The sequence below is a fragment of the Salvelinus sp. IW2-2015 genome, linkage group LG32, assembly GCF_002910315.2.
Source record: "Salvelinus sp. IW2-2015 linkage group LG32, ASM291031v2, whole genome shotgun sequence".
NCBI lineage: Eukaryota > Metazoa > Chordata > Actinopteri > Salmoniformes > Salmonidae > Salvelinus > Salvelinus sp. IW2-2015.
The window spans coordinates 2,545,394-2,568,295 of NC_036871.1; the positions used below are offsets into that span (position 1 = coordinate 2,545,394).

A 22,902-nucleotide genomic window follows, 5' to 3' on the forward strand; every position below is an offset into this window, starting at 1 on the left:
GCCTATAATAGGGAATAGGGCTGCTATTTGAGACGCACACAGAGACTATTCATGAGATTTCACTACCCAGTCAGGCAGATCAATGACTGAATAGGTGAACACTTCAAGGAAGGAAAGAAGGAAAGGATGCTTTGTCAAAGTATTTGAAAAGTCCCAGGCTTGGATCAATTTAGATTATGTTGGTACTGTATGAGTTTTCTGTATGGCAAGAGGAGGGGAGATGAGTGAGATTAATGTGGATTGAGGAGTGAGCGTCAGAAAAATCAAAAAGGTTCTCTGAAGTGACAGACGGAATTGTTTCTGTGTTGTTTATATTCTTAAAAGATATATGTTTGATGTTGTGGTGTGTGAGAGGTGCTGTCTTAAATAACTTTTTGAATGAAGAATCGGAGAGTGCCGTGTACATCCCTAATATAAATATATTTGCGATTGATCTGTGTGGATGTGTGCAAATCAGTGGCATACTGCAGTTTCATGAGGCCCCTCACAAGAGCCCACCCCCCTTTAGTCTAAAACCAGGGGTCGGGAACGCTTTGTGCTCCCGAGCCAGGTGTGGCTCTTTTGATGATTGCATCTGGCTCGCAGATAAAACAAAATATTCTCACTTTTTTTTATTTTATTTTTTTTAAATTAAATTTTATCCCTTTTCTCCCAATTTTTCGTGGTATCCAATGCTAGTAATTACTATCTTGTCTCATCGCTACAACTCCTTGTTTTAAAATCCATCCATCGATTTTTCACTGCTCATGTCCTGTTCAGGGCTGCAGGAGCAATTGTCCATTATTTGTATTAAATGATACTGGCTACGTTGGCCGTTGCTAGGTAAAACAGGTAAACCGCCTCCTTTTGAATCAGTCTGCTCGGTCATTAGCTCAAGCTAACCCTTCGACGGAAGAAGATGGCGAAAAGAAAAAAAGATGACGAGTATCGTACATTTCAGGACGAATGGACCGAAGAATTCGCCTTGTGGAGAGAGCAGGTTCTGCGGTGCTGTGTCTAATTTGCAATGACAAAATTACAATCGATGAAACGGTCGAATGTAAAGCGGCACTTCGACACGGCGCCATGCTACCTTTGCATCAAAATACCCTGCGGGAGACAGCAGAAAAGAAGCGTGCCAAGAGCTACTGAGCAGGGTGCAAGCTAGCCAGCAGCAACTCCGCGTATGACCCGGCAAGGTGACTATAATTCGCGCTAGCTTTGCTGGATCTTTAGCAATAGTGAGGAACGGAAAACCAATTCACAGATGGCGAGTATGCTAAAACGTTCATGCTGGATGTAGCCAATGAACTTTTTTGATGATCTTCCGAACAAAGACAAGATAATTAAACGGATACAAGACATGCCTCTGTCGGCAAGAACTGTTCATGAATCGTACCATCGTGATGGCAAACAAAGTGGAGGAAACGCAAGTGAAGGACATATGCAGCGCCGTTCTTTTCCTGGCTTTGGATGAGTCAAACAGACGTGAGCCATTTGTCGCAGTTCAGCGTGATTGCAAGATAATGCTGTTGGTGACACACTGCGCGAAGACAAGTCTTGCAGTTCTGCCATTAAAAGGGTCCAACAAGAGGTGAGGATTTAATTTAAGTCTTTCATGGAGTTTGCTCAAGAAAAAAATCTATTATGGATAAACTTCTCTCAGTGTGTACTGATGGTGCTCCGTGTATGGGGGGAATAAAAAAGATTTGTGGCGCTTCTCGTGAACATGAAAATAGACCCCATCTAAGTTTCCATTGCATTCTACACCAGGAAGGCACTTTGTGCTCAGATGTGTGACAGCCAGTTTGGGGAAGTGATGTCGCTGGTCATTCGTGTGATCAACTTTTATGTTGCTCGAGCCTTAAATGAATCGCCAAGTTTAAAACACTGCTGGATGAAGTTGGAAATAACTATCCTGGTCTGCTTTTGCACAGCAATGTGCGTTGGTTGTCAAGAGGGAAGGTGCTTAGCCGTTTTGCGGCTTGCCTGAAAGGAAATCCGGACCTTTCCTTGAAATGAAAGGCATCGAGCATCCTGAGCTAGCCGAAACTGAGTGGCTCCTCAAGTTTTACTATCTCGTGATAAATCAAATCAAATCAAATCAATCAAAATTTTATTAGTCACATACACATGGTTAGCGATGTTAATGCGAGTGTAAGTGAAATGCTTGTGCTTCTAGTTCCGACAATGCAGTAATAACCAACAAGTAGTCTAACCTAACAATTCCACAACTACTACCTTATACACACACACAAGTGTAAAGGGATAAAGAATATTGTACATAAAGATATATGAATGAGTGGTGGTACAGAACGGCATGGCAAGATGCAGTAGATGGTATGAGTACGGTATTACATATGAGATGAGTACTGTAGGGTATGTAAACATAAAGTGGCATAGTTTAAAGTGGCTAGTGGTACATGTATTACATAAAGATGGCAAGATGCAGTAGATGATATAGAGTACAGTATATACATATGAGATGGGTAATGTAGGGTATGTAAACATTATATTAAGTGGCATTGTTTAAAAGTGGCTAGTGGTACATTTTTACATAATTTCCATCAATTCCCATTTTAAAGTGGCTGGAGTTGAGTCAGTTGTTGGCAGCGGCCGCTAAATGTTAGTGGTGGCTGTTTAACAGTCTGATGTGGGCCTTGCAGATAGAAGCTGTTTTTTCAGTCTCTCGGTCCTGCTTGATGCACCTGTACTGACCTCGCCTTCTGGATGATAGCGGGGTGAACAGGCAGTGGCTTGGGTGGTTGTTGTCCTTGATGATCTTTATGGCTTCCTGTGACATCCGGGTGGTGTAGGTGTCCTGGAGGGCAGGTAGTTGCCCCCGGTGATGCCGTTCTGCAGACCTCACTACCCTCTGGAGAGCCTTACGGTTGTGGGCGGAGCAGTTGCCGTACCAGGCGGTGATACAAGCCCGACAGGGATGCTCTCGATTGTGCATCTGTAGAAGTTTGTGAGTGCTTTTGGTGACAAGCCGAATTTCTTCAGCCTCCTGAGGTTGAAGAGGCGCTGCTGCGCTTCTTCACAACGCTTCTGTGTGGGTGGACCAATTCAGTTTGTCCGTGATGTGTACACGCGAGGAACTTAAAACTTTCCACCTTCTCCATACTGACGCCCGTCGATGTGGATAGGGGGGTGCTCCCTCTGCTGTTTTCCTGAAGTCCACAATCATCTCCTTTGTTTTGTTGACCGTTGAGTGTGTGAGGTTATTTTCCTGACATCCCACTCCGGGGCCCTCACCTCCTCCCTGTAGGCCGTCCTGTCGTTGTTGGTAATCAAAGCCTACCACTGTTAATGTCATCCGCAAACTTGATGATTGAGTGGAGGCGTGCAATGGCCACGCAGTCGTGGGGAACAGGGGTAACAGGAGTAGGGCTCAGAACGCACCCTTGTGGGGCCCCAGTGTTGAGGATCAGCGGGGTGGAGATGTTGTTACCTACCTCACCACCTGGGGGCGGCCCGTCAGGAAGTCCAGGACCCAGTTGCACAGGGCGGGGTCGAGACCCAGGGTCTCGAGCTTGATGACGAGTTTGGAGGGTACTATTGGTGTTAAATGCTGAGCTGTAATGATGAACAGCATTCTCACATGGTATCTCCTCTTGTCCAGAGGGTTAGGGCAGTGTGCAGTGTGGTTGCGATTGCGTCGTCTGTGGACCTATTGGGTCGGTAAGCAATTGGAAGTGGGTCTAGGGTGTCCGGTAGGTGGAGGTGATATGGTCCTTGACTAGTCTCTCAAAGCAGCTTCATGATGACGGAAGTGAGTGCTACGGGGCGGTAGTCGTTTAGCTCAGTTACCTTCAGCTTTCCTTGGGAACAGGAACAATGGTGGCCTCTTGAAAGCATGTGGGAACAGCAGACTGGGATAAGGATTGATTGAATATGTCCGTAAACACACCAGCCAGCTGGTCCTGCGCATGCTCTGAGGACGCGGCTGGGGAATCCCTTGGAGGGTTAACACGTTTAAATGTTTTACTCACCTCGGCTGCAAGTGAAGGAGAGCCCGCAGGTTTTGGTAGGGGGCCGTGTCAGTGGGCACTGCTATTGTCCTCAAAGCGGGCAAAAAAAGTTGTTTAGCCTGCTGGGAGCAAGACATCCTGGTCCGCGACGGGGCTGGTTTTCTTTTTGTAATCCGTGATTGACTGTAGACCCTGCCACATACCTCTTGTGTCTGAGCTGTTGAATTGCGACTCGATTTTGTCTCTGTACTGGACTTAGCCTGTTTGATTGCCTTGCGGAGAGAATAGCTACACTGTTTGTATTCGGTCATGCTTCCGGTCACCTTGCCTGTGTTAAAAGCAGTGGTTCGCGCTTTCAGTTTCGCGCGAATGGCTGCCGTCAATTCCACGGTTTCTGGTTTGGGAATGTTTTAATCGTTGCTGTGGGTACGACATCGTCAATGCACTCTCTAAATGAACTGCCTCACCGAATCAGCATATTCGTCAATATTGTTGTTGACGGCAATGCGGAACATATTCCCAATCCGCGAGATCGAAGCAGTCTTGAAGCGTGGATTCAGATTGGTCGGACCAGCGTTGAACAGACCTGGAGCGCGGAGCTTGGTTGTTTTAGTTTCTGTTTGTAGGCTGGAATCACACAATGGGTCGTGGTCAGCTTTTCCGAAAGGGGGCGGGGGAGGGCCTTATATGCGTGCGGAAATTAGTATAACAATGATCTAGGGTTTTTCCAGCCCTGGTAGCACAATCGATATGCTGATAGAATTTAGGGAGTTTTGTTTTTAGATTAGCCTTGTTAAAATCCCCAGCTACGATGAATGCAGCCTCAGGGTGTGTGGTTTCCAGTTTACAAAGAGTCAGAATAAAGTTCCTTCAGGGCCATCGGTGTGTCTGCTTGGGGGGAATATATACGGCCTGTGATTTATGATTGAAGAGAATTCCCTCTGTAGGTAATGCGGTCGACCATTTGATTGTGAGGAGTTCTAGATCAGGTGAACAGAATAACTTGAGTTCCTGTGTGTTTGTTATGGATGATCACACCACGTCTCGTTAATCATAAGGCATACCCCCCCGCCCCTCTTCTTACCAGAAAGATGTTTGTTTCTGTCGGCGCGATGCATGAAGAAAACCAGCTGGCTGCACGACTCCGTTAGCGTCTCTTGAGTTAGCCATGTTTCCGTGAAGGCAAGGACACGTTGCAATCCTGATGTCTCTCTGGAATGCTACCCGTGCTCGGATTTCATCAACCTTAATTGTCAAGAGACTGGACCATTGGCGAGTAGTTGCTAGGGAGTGGAGCGGATGTGCCCGTCTCCGAAGCCTGACGCACGAGACCGCCTCGTTTGCCCCTTTTACGGCGTCCGCACAGGGTCGCCCGGCTGGGATCAGATCCATTGTATTGGGTGGAAGGCAAAAAAACTGGATCCGTTTCGGGAAAGCATATTCCTGGTGGAACGATGATGAGTTGACGTAATCGTATTTCAGTAGTTCCCCCGACTGTATGTAATGAAACCTAAGATTACCTGGGGTACCGATGTAAGAAATACACATAAAAAAACAAAATACTGCATATTTCCAAGGAACGCGAAGCGAGGCGGCCATCTCTTTTCGGCGCCGGAAGTCTGACTGAACATCTGAACCAGCTCAACGTGAAAATGCAAGGCATGGAAATACAGTGTTATCCCTTCAACAAGCTGTGTTTGCTTTTGAAAACAAGCTAGAACTTTTCATCATGGATCTTGAAACAGGTCGTTTACTCATTTTGAAAACTGAGCCAATTTAAAGATGCATGCACAGCAAGTGAGCCTATTCAAAACTTGATCTCCACCAGCTAGGCTGCGCTGCACATCCAGTCTCCTACAGTCCTTCAAAGCACACTCGTCTTTTAAGTTCATCACCCTTCCAACCGAGTGTTCACTGAACCACAGCCGACCTGAGTTACATTCCTGGTGTTCCTCCATCAGAGATTTTGAAGCAGAAGTGGCTGACCTAGGCCTCAGACATGTGGGTTAATAAGTTCAAGTCACTGAATGAAGATTTGGAAAGAATCACACGACAGAAAGCGGAGTTGGCGAGCAAGCACATGTGGACAGAAATGAAAAAACTTCAACCCCGAAGACCAGCTGATTTCAAAACTTGGAACGCGCTTCCTGTCACATACCACACACTGCAGCGTGTGAGTATTGCTGTATTGACCATGTTTTGGATCTCCGTATGCATGTGAGCAGTCATTCTCACATCTTAAAAACATCAAGTCCAACCTACGATCACGTTTAACGGATGAAAGCTCAACGCTTGCGTGAAGCTTAACCTCACCAAGTTACCAACCAGACTACAAAGACATCAAGCAAATCCATGCAGCAACCAGAAGTCGAATTAATGGTGAGTATTATAACAACATTATTTAAGAATAAAATTTTGCCCCACCAAGAATTACATGCTAAAATGGCCACTGACAGAGGCATACACATTGCAGTGGTGGTGTGGGGTGGTTTCCCTTTGGGTGGACTTTCTGAGGAAAGACCCCACCCCTGTTCCTCAGAACTGGCCAGGCCTTATCTTCTCAACATCTGACACTGATTGGCCAGGGCAGTGCCTAGGCCACTTCTGATTGGTGTAAGCCAATGACACACCCAAAACATTCAAACCGTTTTTTGCCTGGCTGCCATCTTCACTTCTCCACTTGGCCTCTTGCAGGCAAAAAATACGGTATATTTCTAGGTTACGAGGGAAAAGCTACTTAGAGAAAAATATATACTGTACATTGCTATGGAGTTATTGTAATGTTGATTTGTATTTGATCTGTTGTGGAGATGCGTTTGTTTGTACAAACCATTCTTTTGTATGGTTTCCCATCGTTTTTCTTCTTTCCTTGATAGTCTCCTCTCTCCATCTAGCCATCCCCCTCTCTCACTCCCTAGCCACTCCCCAGCTCCTATCTTCCTAATTTCCTTGTCTAACCACTTTTCTTCCCCTTGTTATATCTCAGTTTTCTATCTATTTGTCCTCCTCCCTCTTGAACCTCTTCCTCTCCCTCCCTCTTTTTGTGGTATGTGAATCAATTCAGCCCCAATGTACTGCAAACCCCCTCACCCCCATAATTGAACACTTTGGTATGGGCCGGTGTGGAAGTCTCACCTATGAGAAGGCTGGCGGTGAGTTGGTAGAACCCGGAGACGGGAGCCGTGTAGCGGCCACTGCTAGAGTTGAAGCCCTGGCCCCTCTGGAGGCTCTGCTCAGTGTCCGAGACCTGGAGGGGTGAAACAGGGAGACAAAGGTCAATGGTCAAGTGATACAGCCTTTACTAAAAATATAAACCATTTAAGCCTAGTCGTATTTGGCCATTTTTCCCCCATGCTTTTGGAGGGATAGAAGGTGTTCTAATATCTGTTGATGTAATATTACTGTGCATGTGTGTGCACGTGCATGAGTTTATTGTAGCGTGTGTCTACTCATACAGTTGAAGGCCTGGGGCTCCAGTGAGTTGTGTCTGTAACCATATGCATGTGTGTTTTGTGAGTGTGTGCCTGCGTTGGCATTTTTATGCGTGTTTGAGGGTGTGTGGATATGTGTGTGTGTGTGTGTGTGTGTATGAGCGATTCACTCACACTGCTGAATGGCTGCAGCTCTAGCAGACTGCGGCGTGGCACGGTGAGGGGGTGGTGCAGGCGGCAGTGGAAGGCGGTGGCCACACGGGGAGGTCGCTCACAGAGCAGACAGGGTCCACCAGCCATCTCTGAGATAGAGGGAGAGAGTTCCTGTGATCAGTTGACCTATTTCTTTCTTTTTAAGAGAGACAGAGACAGATTCCCCTCAATTCATTAGTGCACTACTTTTGATCAMGACCCATAYAGCTTTGTTCAAAAGTAGTGTGCACTATATAGGGAATAGGGTGCTATTTGAGACGCACACAGAGACTATTCATGGATTTCACCTACCCAGTCAAGGCAGATCAATGTCTGAATAGGTGAACACCTTCAAGGAAGGAAAGAAGGAAAGGATGCATTGTCAAAGTATTTGAAAAGTCCAGGCTTGGATCAATTTAGATTATGTTGGTACTGTATGAGTTTTCTGTAATGGCAAGAGGAGGGGAGATGAGTGAGATTAATGTGGATTGAGGGAGTGAGCGTCAGAAAAATCAAAAAGGTTCTTCTGAAGTGACAGACGGAATTGTTTCTGTGTTGTTTATATTCTTYAAGAATATATGTTTGAGTTGTGGTGTGTGAGAGGTGCTGTCTTACATTACTTTTTGAATGAAGAATCGGAGAGTGCCGTGTACATGCCTAATATAAATATATTTCAGATTGATCTGTGTGGATGTGTGCAAATCAGTGGCATACTGCAGTTTCATGAGGCCCCCTCACAAGAGCCCCACCCCCCTTTAGTCTAAACCATGGGGCAAAGAGAAGAATGTGCAGTTTCATGCATATTTACCATTGCCATCAGGTGAGAAAATGTTGCTGTTTTAAAGCAAGTTCCCTGCAATTCTCACAATTTTTATTATATATTCTTTCGATTAAAATATATATTTTTTTACATTAAATGCATTATGCATTGTGGGTTAAATGCTGTAACACAAAATAAACAATTAATACAAGTCCCATGATGGTAGTGACTGTCATGCTGCTTATCCTTATAACCATCAGTTTTTCATATTACTTTATTTAATAAAATATGTAAATTCTTGTGTATATTAGATTTGTTTTATTTGATGACTTTATTATTTGATTCCAAGTCATCATTCATCTCTATAGAGCTGCTGCTATGCGTCTGACAAAATCACTATTTTACTAGTTCTTCAAAGTAAATAAGGCATACTTTTATGACTGCTGAATACCAACTATCAATCATTAGATGATGTATTTTCAGGTAGAGATACTCCAAGAAACTGCTTTCTATGCATCCCCTCTTGATTACGCATTCTTCTGTCCTTACGTCGCAGGCATAAAAGAAACCGACCCGGACAAGTAGCTGCGCAATGGATTATGGCTATTGTAATTAATTATCACAGTGTGTGCACTAAACTATGTAGAAATTGGCCTGTTGGATACTACAACTCCCAACTGTTCAGGCATGATCTGATTTGTCTCTAGAGAAACTGCAGTGAAATGTGTGCATTGAGCTCACAGAAAAACGGCATGAAATGGAATGAAATAATTGAACCATCAATGTCTGTCAATTAGTTGTTTAAAAACTGAAAAATAACTGACATTTCGGTTAATGCTAGCATAATCTCTTGTTATTCTATACATTTTGCCATGAGGCTGAGAGAAGATTTTGCATTGTAAGCTAATTCCTGATATTCTACACATTTTGCAAGAGGGGCTGAGAGAAAATGTGCCGTTTTTAAAGCACATTTCCTGTAATTGTAATATTTAAGGCTTGTTCATATGCTACTGGGGGGGGGGGGCGACCTCCAGAAGGTCTGTGGTGTGGTACACAGTGGTGTGATATATACATTTGTTTGAATATCAGCAGTGTGTGTGTGTGTGAGTTTAAGTGTTAAAGAGTTGTTTTAGTTTGTGTGCTAGTGTCTGCGAGAGTGTGTGTACGGCGCCACCCTTCTCGGCTGTTGAATAGGTCTTTATGTTTTAGAGGGCTGTGAGAACAGCCTGCAGTTCCCGGAGAGCACAAACAGACCGTGTCTACTCACATGGCAGCCTGCCAACTCTCATTCCACACACGGAACGTTATTTACAAACACACAAATGCCAACTGGAAACATACGCACATGCAAATACCTCATACACACGTACTCACGCACGAGCACACACACAAAGTAACAAAGACACACTAGCGAGTCTGGAGGAATCTGAGGAATTTTACGGCCCAGCCAAGTCACATCCACGTTCCTGGAAAATTACCTCTATTAAAGATCAGACCAGCCCACAATCAGACAACACCGCTCAAGCATTTTTAGCCTACTTCACCTTGTGTGTTGCATCCGTTGTTATGGAAGGCGTTCTTCGCGCGGCACTGATCCAACGTGGTGGGGTGTCCACTAGTTTTAAACGGCTAGTGATGATTTCGTAGTTGCTTAAAAATAAGATGTCATTGCTAAAAAAGACAAATAATTAATAGGCACCTCCTTGTCATCATTATGATGTCCTCAGATCAGTGGAAGATGGTGCCATTTATGATTAGGGAGGACTATCTTTTTTTTTATTAGCATGGCCTTATTCTATAAAAAAAATATTGGATGACTGTCATTCATATTCCATTCACACAGTTCAAATATTTTAATTTGCCCTATACCCATCATGATGTTGCTACAACCTAGTCTATAAAAAAAAATGAAGCTACAAAATGTGTGAACTAGGCCTTTGTTACTCCTGTATTAGCGGAGAAAAATACGCCTTAGTCGCAAAATGTCCTCTGGCTACACCATGGTGCTACTCTAGATGATGCTGTTTGTATTTATCCTGGATCCCCATTAGCAGAAAAATTAAGGCAGTTATACAATTTTTTTAAACATTACAATACATTCACAACACACTGTGCCCTCAGGCCACTACTCCACCACTACCACATATCTACAATACCAAATCCATGTGCACGTGTGTGTACAGTGCTTATGTTATTGTGTGTGTGTGTGTATGCATGTGTCTGTGCCTATGGTTGTGTTGCTTCACAGTCCCCACTGTCCCATAAGGTGTATTTTTATTAGTTTWTWWAATCAAATTTTACTGCTTGCATCAGTTACTTGATGTGGAACAGAGTTCCATGTAGTCATGGCTCTATGTAGTACTGTGCGCCTCCCATAGTCTGTTTTGGACTTGGACCTCTTGTGGCATGTTTTGTGGGGTATGCATGGGTGTCTGATCTGTGTGCCAGTAGTTTAGACAGACAGCTTGGTGCATTCAACACGTCAATACCTCTCATAAATGTGACCGGCCGGCTCAAATCGSTCTTATGTATAAACATTTGAAATTGTGTATTTTACATTGGATAAAATGTAGAGACTCAGAGCTACAAAATTGCATATCATACACTACAGTTGAGGAACAATGGGAAAGCAATTTTGCTTTGAAAGTTGATAAACTTGTAAACTCACTTTTGAGAAAATGGCCTTTGAATGTGTTGGTACTACTACTGGAGAGCCCTCCTTTGTCTACACCCATTCAGCATCGTTCACACACTCTTCAGCTTTAGCCCCACCCATCTCTTTAAGGGTTGATCCGAGCGCTCTGTACTAACAACAGAAGTCAAGCAACGAAGCTAACTTGCTAGCTATTTCCAGACACAAATGACAGAACAGCTCACTGAACATTACTCGCCCTAGCAGAGCTGGTTAGGCTGTTATGTTTTCCAGAGCGTTGGTGACTGCAACTGTGCTGTCAGCTTGTCCGTTCGGAAATTCAAAACGTGTCGTTCTCGGAGCGTTCAGAGCTCACACCGGACACTCTGGCCGATGAGTAGGGTTGATCCGAACGAACGTTCTGACCTCACAACGGCAGTCAAGCACCCAAGATAACTGACTAACATGGGCTAACTTACTAGCTACTTCCAGACACATAATGAGAGAACACCCCACTCTGACCATTTGAATCGCCCTAGCAGAGCTAGAAAGCAGCGCCCTAGAAAAGCTGGTTAGGTTTTCATGTTATCCAGAGTGTTGGTGACTGTAACTGTGCTGCTGGCAACAATTTAATTACGCTTTTCTGCCTACGTTTACTGACACCAGTCATATTCAACGGYTGTTGAGAGTTCGTAAATTCATCAGTTATTCTGCGCTCTGGCACACTCAGACGAGAGTGCTCTGAAATTGAAGTAGATGGCCAGACTGAATTTATGAACGCACCCCAAATTGTTACTTGCGTAYTGGAGTCTTTTGTTAAGACATGTAGCTAGCTAGCTAGGTAAACAATGAACCATAATCACATCTCATMAAGTTACTARCCAGCTTGAATCTGCAGGTAGCTGACCAACCAGGTTCAATGTTAGCTAGCTAACATTAGGCTATAGCTAGCCAAGCAAATGGCTCTGAGATACGAATAATAAGGTCATACACGTAACTTTAGCTAGCCAGCCAGCCAGTCAGCTAATGTTATCTAGCTAGGTAAACAATGAACCATGATCCTAACTCATGATGTTACTACCCTGCATGAATCTGCAGGTAGCTAACCAACCAGGTTCAAWGTTAGCTAGCTAACATTAMGCAATAGCTAGCTAAGAAAATGGCTCTGAGATACAAATAATACATACATGTAACGTTAGCTAGRGAGCCAGCCAGCTAACGTTAGCAATGGTAAACAATGAACCATAATCACAACTTATGACGTTACTATGACGTTACTGGAGGCAGGGTAGCCTAGTGGTTAGAGTGTTGGGCTAGTAACCGAGAGGTTGCAAGTTCAAATCCCCGAGCTGACAAGGTACAAATCTGTRGTTCTGCCCCTGAACAAGGCAGTTAACCCARTGTTCCTAGGCCATCATTGAAAATAAGAATTTGTTCTTAACTGACTTGCCTAGTTAAATAAAGGTAAAATAAAATACCCTGCATGTAGCTAACCACCAGGTTGAATGTTAGCTAGCTAANAAGAATTTGTTCTTAACTGACTTGCCTAGTTAAATAAAGGTAAAATAAAATACCCTGCATGTAGCTAACCACCAGGTTGAATGTTAGCTAGCTAAAATTTGGATATAGCTAGCCAAGAAAATGGCTCTTTCTGTTAAAATTAGAAACCTGTAATATCTGAAAATGTAACTAGGTAGACTATTTTACCCGAATACATCATTCATGGATGGATGCCATGGTTGCCCCTAGTTTGAAGATGTAATCTGGAGACAGGTGTTTTCTCAATCTTCTTAGCTATCATACTCGAATTCCACTGATTTCAAAACTCGGACCTCCAGACTTCTCCCCATTTTAGCTACTACTGCATCAAATGTTTTGACCATGACAGTTTACAATCCAGGATTTCTCCAAGCAGTTTTGTCACCTCAACTTGCTCAATTTCCCCATTATTTATTACAAGATTCAGTTGAGGTTTAGGTTTAGGGTTTAGTGATTTGTCCCAAATACAATGCTTTTATTTTTAGAAATATTTAGGACTAATTAATTCCTTTCCACCGACTCTGAAACTAACTGCAGCTCTTTGTAAAGTGTTTGTTTCAGCTCTTTGTTTCAGTCGCTGTAGTAGCTGACGTGTATAGTGTTGAGTCATCCGCATACATAGACACACTAATGACACATGTCGTTAGTAAAGATTGAAAAAAGTGAGGGGCCTAGACAGCTGCCTTGGGGAATTCCTGATTCTACCTAGATTATGTTGGAGAGGGTTCCATTTAAGAACACCCTTTGTGTTCTGTTTGACAGGTAATTCTTAATCCAAAATATAGCAGGGGGTGTAAAGCCATAAACATATGTTTTTCCAGCAACAGACTATTATCGATAATGTCAAAAGCCGCACTAAAGTCGAACAAAACAGCCCCCACAATCATCAATTTCTCTCAGCCAGTCATTTGTGTAAGTGCTGTGCTTGTTGAATGTCCTTCCCTAAAAGCGTGCTGAAAGTCTGTTGTCAATTTGTTTACTGTAAAATAGCATTGTATCTGGTCAAACAAAAAGCAAAAGTTTACCAAAGTTTACCAAACAAAAAGCAAAAGTTTACCAAGGGTTGATAACAGGCTGATTGGTTGGCTATTTGAGCCAGTAAAGGGGGCTTTACTATTCTTAGGAAGCGGAATGACTTTTGCTTCCCTCCAGGCCTGGGGGCACACACTTTCTAGTAGGCTTAATTGAAGATGTGGCAAATAGAAGTAGCAATATCGTCCACTATTATCCTCAGTAATTTTTCATCCAAGTTGTCAGACCCCGGTGGCTTGTCATTGTTGATAGACAACAATCATTTTTCATTATTCGGTCAGATATACTTGGATGTGTAGTGTCAGTGTTTGTTGCTGGCATGTCATGCCTAAATGTGCTAATCTTGCTAACAACTAAAGTAGTTGGCAATATCAGTGAATGAGCCATCTTGATTCAATTAATGATGGCGATGAGTTTGCCTTTTTTCCCAACATTTTATTTAAGGTATTTTAAATATTATTCTTTATGTAATTTATCTTTGTTTCATAGTGTAGTTTCTTATTTTTATACAGTTTAGTCACATTATTTCTCAGTTTGAAATATGTTTGCCAATCGGTTGTGCAGCCAGACTTATTTGCCATTCCTTTTGCCTCATCCCTCTCAACCATACAATTGTTCAATTCCTCATCAATCCACGGGGATTTAACAGCTTTTACAATCATTTTCTTAATGGGTGCATGCTTATTAGTAACTGGAATAAGCAATTTCATAAATGTGTCAATTGCAGCGTCTGTTTGCTCCTCATTACACACCAGAGACCAACAAATATTCTTTACATCAACAACATATCAATCACTACAAATATTATTCTATGACCTCTTATACACTATAATAGGCCCAGCCTTTGGAACTTTGGCTTTCCTAGATATGGCTACTATATTGTGATCACTACATCTGATGGATCTGGATACTGCTTTCAAGCTAATTCCTGCAGCGTTAGTAAAGATGTGATCAATACATGTTGATCATTTCATTCCTGTGCTGTTTGTAACTACCCTGGTAGGTTGACTGATAACCTGAACCAGGTTAGTCAGAATGTGAATGTCATCTGTTACTGGCAAATTATTGATTGCATGAACCTTGTTTCTTAAGCTACATATGTTAAAGTGGGCTATTATGAGCACTTTACCTTTGGAATGCTTACTTGTTTCCATTGCTTTACTGGGAAGCTTAGCAGAAGTAGACATGCTCAGTTTTTATTTTATTTTAGTGCAGGGTGAGCTGCACATAGTGGACTTCCTACTAGGGCAAACCGCCACAGTGCTAACAGTATAAATCTGTTCCATAGGCACATGATTACTGCATACAATAGCTGTAGGATCAGCAGAGGAATTCAGGGAAGTAAGACGTACATACATTATGTTACTTACATTGTGTCTACCAACGCCCCTGGTGTAATGTACATTTGCTGAAGCATTATGACAACTGCGTCACAATTGTAGAGATTTACTGAGCTGGGCATGGGTCATTGATAAGTCATCGTCTCAATGTAGCCTTATAATGCTGTGAAAGGATCCAGGTACCCAAATGATTTGGATGGATCCCATCTTCCTTTTAAAACATGTTTTTTTCCCAAAAGGTATCGAAATTGTCAACAAAAGTTACACTCATTGAGCTGCAATAATCACGTAGCCAGTTGTGAAGAGAAAGAATCCCGCTAAAGCGTTCAATGTCACAATTCAGAGAGGGCACAGGGCCAGATATGATGGGTCTTTTATTAGTGTCTAGCAGAGAGTCAATCAGCTTTTGTACATCCAGTTTCAACTGTTCAGAGCTGCACTTCATAATGTCATTAAAACCCACATGGACTATGACAGAATCAATTTCCATGTCCTGACGTAGTACATTCGGGAGCAGTTTAGTAATGTAAATTACTCGCGCTCCTGGATAGGACATTGTTTTTGCACCGAGAGCTGCCCAAAATCATGGCTGGTGAGAAGGACAAGAAAATCCGACGGCTCCCACGCTTCCCACAGGATTTGGAGAACCCTTTATGGACGGGCGAGAGGCAGGATAACCCGAGCCCATTGCTCCTGACACCTGGTGCAGGCCTCCGACAGATGGAGAAGCCCCGGTCGATGCAGAGCAGGTTGCCAAGATCGACTTCGAAATCGTAGAAATAGGCACTGCGGCCGCAGACACAGGTGCAGAAAGATCAGGCTCCAGGACGGCGGAACTATTCGTTGTTAGTATCCGCTTGGGCCTCTCCTTGGGAGTGTAGACTGCTTTGCGAGAGGCCGCTGTCTTCGGCTTCCACAGCTTGTGACATGTGACCATCGTTGATTGCCATGTTCCTCTTGCTGTGCTCCATCGACTCCGCTATCAGATGGGGGAGGAGAGGCAGGAGATGGCTCCCCTGGTGAATGCACTCCAGGCAACACCGGCCAGTATGATAACAACAAACGATAAGGCGGAGATGCATCCAACAAGCGTGAACGCCGCCCAGCCACCGGTGTAGAAAAGGTAAACATTCCACTCTGCGTTTGCTCCAGATTCTTACGTAGGCTGGCGACCTGTGTGATCAAGGAAGCCACCTCAAGCCTATAATTCTCGGCAAGCAAACAATTGCCACATTGGAACTCTGAGTGATCCAGTTTGTCCCGAAACAAAGCGTAGTAGATACAGCTCCTACAGCATTGGAACTGTACATTTACTTCTGTGGACAGAGAGCTCCATTGTAAAACTCATGGGACTAACTTCGTTCGCTTGATGGCTAGCAGCTTAGCAAATCTGTTAAGCAGGATTCTGGGACATGAAATAGCGGTTCTAGCTGTTAAAAGCTAATCCATGCTAATCCATGCAAAAACAAGTTCAGTATTTATATTTAATGAATATTGGTGTTTTGGTCAGAAATGACATGTTTTCAGCATACAGTTTTCAGCTGCGATGTTGAGGCTCCTGTAGACCTTCATTGCAAAACAGTGTGTTTTAATCAGTTATTTGGTGACGTGAATACATTTAGTATTTAGTAGAGCTTTATCTAAAAAGGATAACTTTTTGAACGTTTCACAAAAAAAGTTTTTTCACTGAATAGGCTGGTCCTCCCCTTCCTCCTCTGAGGAGCCTCCACTGCATCAGCCATATGCCTAAAGTATATCTATGTCGCCATTATCTAGCAACTATCGTCGTAAAAACCTAGCAATGCTAACATGCTCTTCACTTAATTTTAACTATGTAACATTATACTACTTCTAAAGTAAAACTGATGACATCATAATGCTGATTAAGGGTTTGCCTACTTTAGAAATGTAATCTTATTTCCAAGCCGCACTTTACGATAAGAGAACGCATTGCGTGGAGCTGTATGCCAGTATGGAGTCATAGAACTTGTGCAACAGAGTTAAGAATGTACCATAAGCTCCCACGACAGCTAGCTTGACACGTCATCGATGGAGACATCCAAGAGGCACCTTTTGAGTTGCTCAACCCCGTTGGAACATTGTCAAAGAGGGTGGTCACGTATGTTGCGAAGCAGAGGATCACCTGTTTGAGCCCAGTCTGTGGCAATCAGACAGTGGAAGAATCTAAGCTGTTAGCAGCACACTGACCCCCGTTACAGTGGTTTCTGTGACCCGGATTGGCAGTTGGGCTTAGCTCAATGGCCGGGGTAGTTTGCTGTGTAGGAAGTTTAGAAGGGGTGAGTGTAGCGGGGTTAAGAGCGTACCGTAAGCTCACTTTACAGCTAGATTGAAATGTCGCAGATGGAGTATCCAAGAGGTACGTTTTGTATAGATGTCGGATCTTAATTTCACCCCTTTCGTCACAGGAGGAAAATAGTCCTGCAGCAGTAGTATTTGAATATCTGAAGAAATATTTAGGGGGCCGTAGGCATAGACGCAGGAAATAGGGATGGGGCAGCACCCCCAAAAAAAAAATATATATTTTTTTACCAATTATTTTATTATATGTAGAAGGCAAACAATAGGCAGAATATATGATTAGTTTGCTCAGTGCCTGTGTGGTCCAGCGGTTACAGCCACTGTCCACGTCACACATATGCCAGAGTCGGCATGGGTTTGAATCCGTCCCGCTGCCCTTTGCATGGTGGATGAACGTCTATTTTGGATGTTTTCATTCCATGTGGTTACAGGGTTGAAACAGAAACAACTCAAAAGGTTAACAGTTTAGGCATTAATTCAGTGTGGTTAAGGTTAGGGGCTCTATTTAATCTGTATGTAAGGCCCAACGCAGGAGATGAGAAGCAGGTACAGGGAGTGAACCATTTAATACAGACGGACATGCAACGGAACAGGGACAGCGTCTGGACATAAACACGACACGACAAACAATGCTACTACAGGGAACATCACAGAGGAGCAGCCATACATGCAGGGACAGTCAGCAAAGTGAGGGAGTACAGCCGAGTCCAATGAGCGCAGCTGCGCGTAATGATGGTAACAGGTGTGTATGATGACGTGTAGCCTGGCAATCCCGCTGCGGCGTAGAAGCCCATGGGCCGGCTGAAGCTTGATGTGGGATAGGAACCTGCCGAGCCAAGGAAACCTCTCGAGCCAGCTAGGGCGTGACAGCCCGACGAGCCAGCTTAGGCCCCCCCCCGTTCCATCGGCGGCAGAATCCAAGCCCGACGTCACCAACAAAACAAGAAAACTCATGGGCCGGCTGAGGCATAGGAGCCCGACGAACCGGCTGAAACATAACGTGGGATGGGAACCTGCCAAGCCAATCAGGGCAAGGAAACCTCTCAAGCCAGCTTCGGCACCCCCGGGTCCATCAGCGGCAGCCCCCAGATCCGACGTCACCAACAAAACCCTAAAAGACCTCCTGATGCTTCTTGTAATGTTAGTAGCATTCTGTAAGGTCAAATGCAGGAGATGAGTAGCAAGTACAGGGAGTGAACCATTTAATACAGATGGACATGCAACGGAATAGGGACAGCGTCCGGACATAAACACGACACGACAAACAATGCTACTACAGGGAACATCACAGAGGAGCAGKCATACATGCAGGGGCAGTCAACAAAGAGAGGGAGTCCAGGTGAGTCCAATGAGKACAGCTAATGATGATAACAGGTGTGTATGATGACGGGTAGCCTGGCAGCCTCGAGCGCAGGGAGGGGGAGCAGGAGGAGGCGTGACACTGTAAAGCTACAGATACAGATTACAGATTCCGCAATAGAAATATAAAGGTAATTTCCGATTGAGCCAACATATGCAGCGTTTACCGTGAATGCAGTCTCCGCTAAAGTGGAACATTGCCTTTAAATTAAAATCACAAGATAAAGCTGAACTTCCGTGATGTGGATTGAATAGAGCACTAGGACTATGTTTTGGGGAAGGCTTAAAACTAAATAATTATAAAAGACCCGCCTATGTGTCATCAGAATTCATAGTATTCTTAATGCTTGTTAGAGTATTGTGAGCTGCCGTAACACAGTGGTCTAAGCAGCGAGCTCTGGCTCAGAGCCTCATGAGTTTGCACCCAGAACTGGGCGACATCATGACCAGCCTGAGCCCACAAGTTAATTGCATTTATTTAAATCTTTTCAAGAAATAAAAAGAAGTAAAACGAATAGAAAAGTGTCTCGATATCAACGAAATCATCTTTGGATAGGCTCAAATGAATAAATATCTTGACAGCTTTGTGAAATGAAATATTCTATCCACACAATACAGGCTTTAAATCCACWCCAAAGAACATAACTATAATGATAGGCTATGTATAATTTAACTATAAAATGTGGATGAGCATTTACACTGGAGGAAAGTTTACCGTTCTACAGTAGGCCTACATCAGTCAATCAACTGATTTGGATTGCCCAAATCAGCTCATCAACTCAGCCAGGGTAACACAGTAGCCTATTATCGGTTATAACACCTTTCATTATTGTCACAAGTCAGGTTTTCTCCCTTGAGTGTACTACCTGAGGTTGCCACTGGAGAGCACCCTTGGGTTACTTCTAGTATCCAGGTGACCCTGATTGAGCTTATTGGGATCACCTGCTGGATGACTATTTAGGTTCCTCTGTGGACTGGGCCAGTTGCTCAGGTCTCATGTTTTGTTCAGTGTTCTCGTGTGCCCTTGCTTTGTTGCTTTGCTATGAAGACCTTAAGTAAATATTCAGGATGTACCCTTACCTCTGTCTGCTGTGTTTCTCTGCGCCTGGGTCTGAGTTGGTACTAGCACCGTTGTCACAGTAGACCTGAGCCACAAAATGTACCCAGCTGAGATTTCTCCGTCGTCCGAGGGACACCGAGCTCCACCACTTACGGTTAGCGCTCACTCACCATGGTACAGTGATTGGTCACCATGAGGCGCGGTGGAAGACATTGTCTGAGGATTTAGGAACTCTTGTGTTCCCTCTGCAGACGGGACAGACGGGAGCAACTGCTGCTGCACCTGTGCCGGTTTCTAACCTTCCGCTTCCTACCAGCTCATTGTCTTCCTCCCCTCGGGAACCGCATCTCCCAGCACCGGAGCGCTATGAGGGGCATCCTGGGAGGTGTCATGGGTTCCTGCTTTAATGTTTGCTGGTCTTCGAGCTGCAGGCATCAACGTTTCCCACCAAGCATTCCAGAGTGGCATATGTCATCACCTTACTCTCAGGACGGGCTCTGGCCTGGGCCACGGCCATCTGGGAGCAGCAATCAGACATTTGTTTCAATTGGCAAAGCTTCACCCAGGAGATMAGGGTTTTTGATCACCCCATCAGTGGCAGGAACGCTGCTCAAAGACTCATTACGCTTCGGCAGGGCAGCCGGAACATAGCTGATCACGCCATTGACTTTCGGACGCTCGCAGCTGAGAGSGGTTGGAATATAGAGGCACTTCACTCAGTCTTTCTGAACGGACTCAGCGAGGTTCTCAAGGACGAACTGGCTTCCCGGGACAACCCTGACACTCTGGAGGAGCTTATCGTTCTGGCAATCTGGATTTACAACCGGCTTCGGGAACGTCGTCATGGGAGGACGGAGGGGTTCTGAGTTGGTTCCAGTGTTTCGGGCCCTGCTGAGGGAGTCGACTCTTCATTTGTTCCACTGCCYTATGCTGGGCCTGCTTATCCTGTACCCGTCAGGGTTCTCAATTCGGCTATGGTTCTCCTTCATATCCTTCAGAGGAGCCGATGCAATTGGGAGGCACCAGATTTTCCGCTCTGGAGAGTCAGATAGTCTCCTGCGGCCGATACGGTACGCACCTTGCTTCCAGCCAACCTGRGGTGGGACAATGGACAGTTGGACATTCCTGCTTTCATAGACTCTGGGGCTACTGGCTGTTTTCTGGATCGCACATTAGCTCGCCCACAGAGGCTGCCACTCACTAAGCTGGACACTCCATTGTCGGTCACTGCGSTGGATGGTCAACCTCTAGGTTCTGGGAAGGTGAAAAAAACTCACCATGCCTATTCAGCTACGACTTCTGGATGACCATGTGGAGCTTATCCAGTTACATCTGGTGGACTCTCCTGAGCTTCCCCTGGTTCTTGGACATCCATGGCTTTCCACCGATAATCCTCAAATTGACTGGCCTTCGGGAAGAGTTCTGGGATAGAATGCTTCATTCCAGTTCACCTGCCAGCAACTCTCTCCACACCTTTCCAGTCCTGTTCGTCTGGAGACTTCTGCTCCTGTTCCTCTGGCTGGGAATGACAAGCCTGACCGTTCCCGCGTACCTCGGGATTACTGGGATTTGGGTCAGGTCTTCAGCAAACAAAGGGCCAGCAAACTACCTCCTCACAGGCCCTATGATTGTGCCATCGACCTCCTGTCCGGGTACCACTCCTCCGAAAGGAGGGCTGTATTCTCTCTCAGGTCCAGAGACTGCAGCCATGAACAGTTATATTGAGGAGGTGCTGGCGGCTGATTTTATTCGGCCATCCACTTCACCTGCAGGTGCGGGTTTTTTCTTTGTTGGGAAGAAGGATGGGGGATTACGTCCCTGTATTGATTACCGGGGTTTAAATAACATTACCATCAAGAACCGTTACCTCCTTCCTCTTWTGTCATCAGCTTTTGAGAGACACCAGGAAGCTACGGTTTTCTCTAAATTGGATTTACGGAACMCGTACAATCTGGTGCGCATCAGACAGGGAGACGAGTGAAAGACAGCGTTCAACACTCCTAATGGACATTATGAGTCCCGGGTCATGCCGTTTGGACTWRCTAATGRTCCAGCCGTTTTCCAGGCCCTGGTTAATGATGTGCTGTGCGACATCCTTCACCAGTTTGTGTTTGTGTACCTGGATGATATCCTCATCTTCTCCAAGTCCATGGTTGAACATGTCCAACATGTCCGCCAGGTTCGCCAAAGACTCCTCGCTCATCCCCTGTTCGTGAAGCCCGAAAAGTGTGAGTTTCACGTTCCTCAGATCTCCTTCCTGGGGTATATCGTGTCTCAGGGCTGTGTACTGATGGACTCCCAAAAKGTAGGAGCGGTGGTCAACTGGCCGCGATCCAGTCAAGCAAGTTCAGCGTTTTTGGGGTTTTGCTAATTTCWACCGGAAATTAGTGAGAAACTTTAGTGCTGCTCACCAAGGGCTCGGCTGGGCATGTATGCTGGASRCTTGCTGCAGAGAAGGCGTTCCAGGACCTGAAACGTRGGTTTTCTTCTGCACCCATTCTCGTTCATGTGGATCCTTCTCTTCCCTTCGTGGTAGAGGTGTATGCCTCTGACGTTGGCGTGGGTGCGGTTCTGTCTCAGRGCTCGGTGAAAGACCTAAAGCTTCATCCCTGTGCCTTCTTCTCCAGGCGTCTCACTCAAGAGGAGAGTAACTATGATGTCGGCAATTGGGAGCTTCTTGCAGTCAAACTGGCTTTGGAGGAGTGGCGGCACTGGTTGGAGGGCTCGGAAAATCCCTTTACTGCCAAGAGTTGAAAAACTACAAACCTCAGATTTCCCACTTCCTGGTGGATTTTTCTCAGGTTTTTGCCTGCCATATGAGTTCTGTTATACTCACAAACATCATTCAAACAATTTTAGAAACTTCKGAGTGATTTCTATCCAAYTCTACTYATAATATGCATATATTCGCAACTGGGACTGAGTAGCAGGCAGTTTACTCTGGGCACGCTTTTCATCCAAACGTGAAAATGCTGCTCCTAGCCATAAGAAGTTAAGTAAATATTCTGGATGTACCCTTACCTCTGCCTGCTGTGTTTCTCTGCGCCTGGGTCCGAGTTCGTACTAGCACCATTGTCACAATTAAGTGACGATTAATAGGCTAACGGGTAGCCTACAGAATGTAGCCAATTGGAATATAATCAAATATGGGGCCTATTGCAACCATCGATTGCACTAGATTATCGCCACATGATGTCTCAATAAACTATCAATACGCTCTAAATTCCCCCGCACAGCTGATCTCAACTGTCACCATTATTGGTCACCTCATTACCGCTTCCTAAA

At 44.8% G+C, this 22,902-nt stretch overlaps 1 protein-coding gene across 1 annotated transcript in view; it reads right to left on the reverse strand.

Annotated features, from left to right (window-relative positions):
* Nucleotides 1–22,902, reverse strand: part of si:ch1073-184j22.1 (erythroferrone) — a 34,605-nt gene that overhangs the window by 5,818 nt on the left and 5,885 nt on the right. The window contains 2 exon segments of the mRNA XM_070436668.1: nucleotides 7,089–7,200; nucleotides 7,559–7,686. Coding sequence (XP_070292769.1) covers nucleotides 7,089–7,200; nucleotides 7,559–7,686 — 240 coding nt within the window.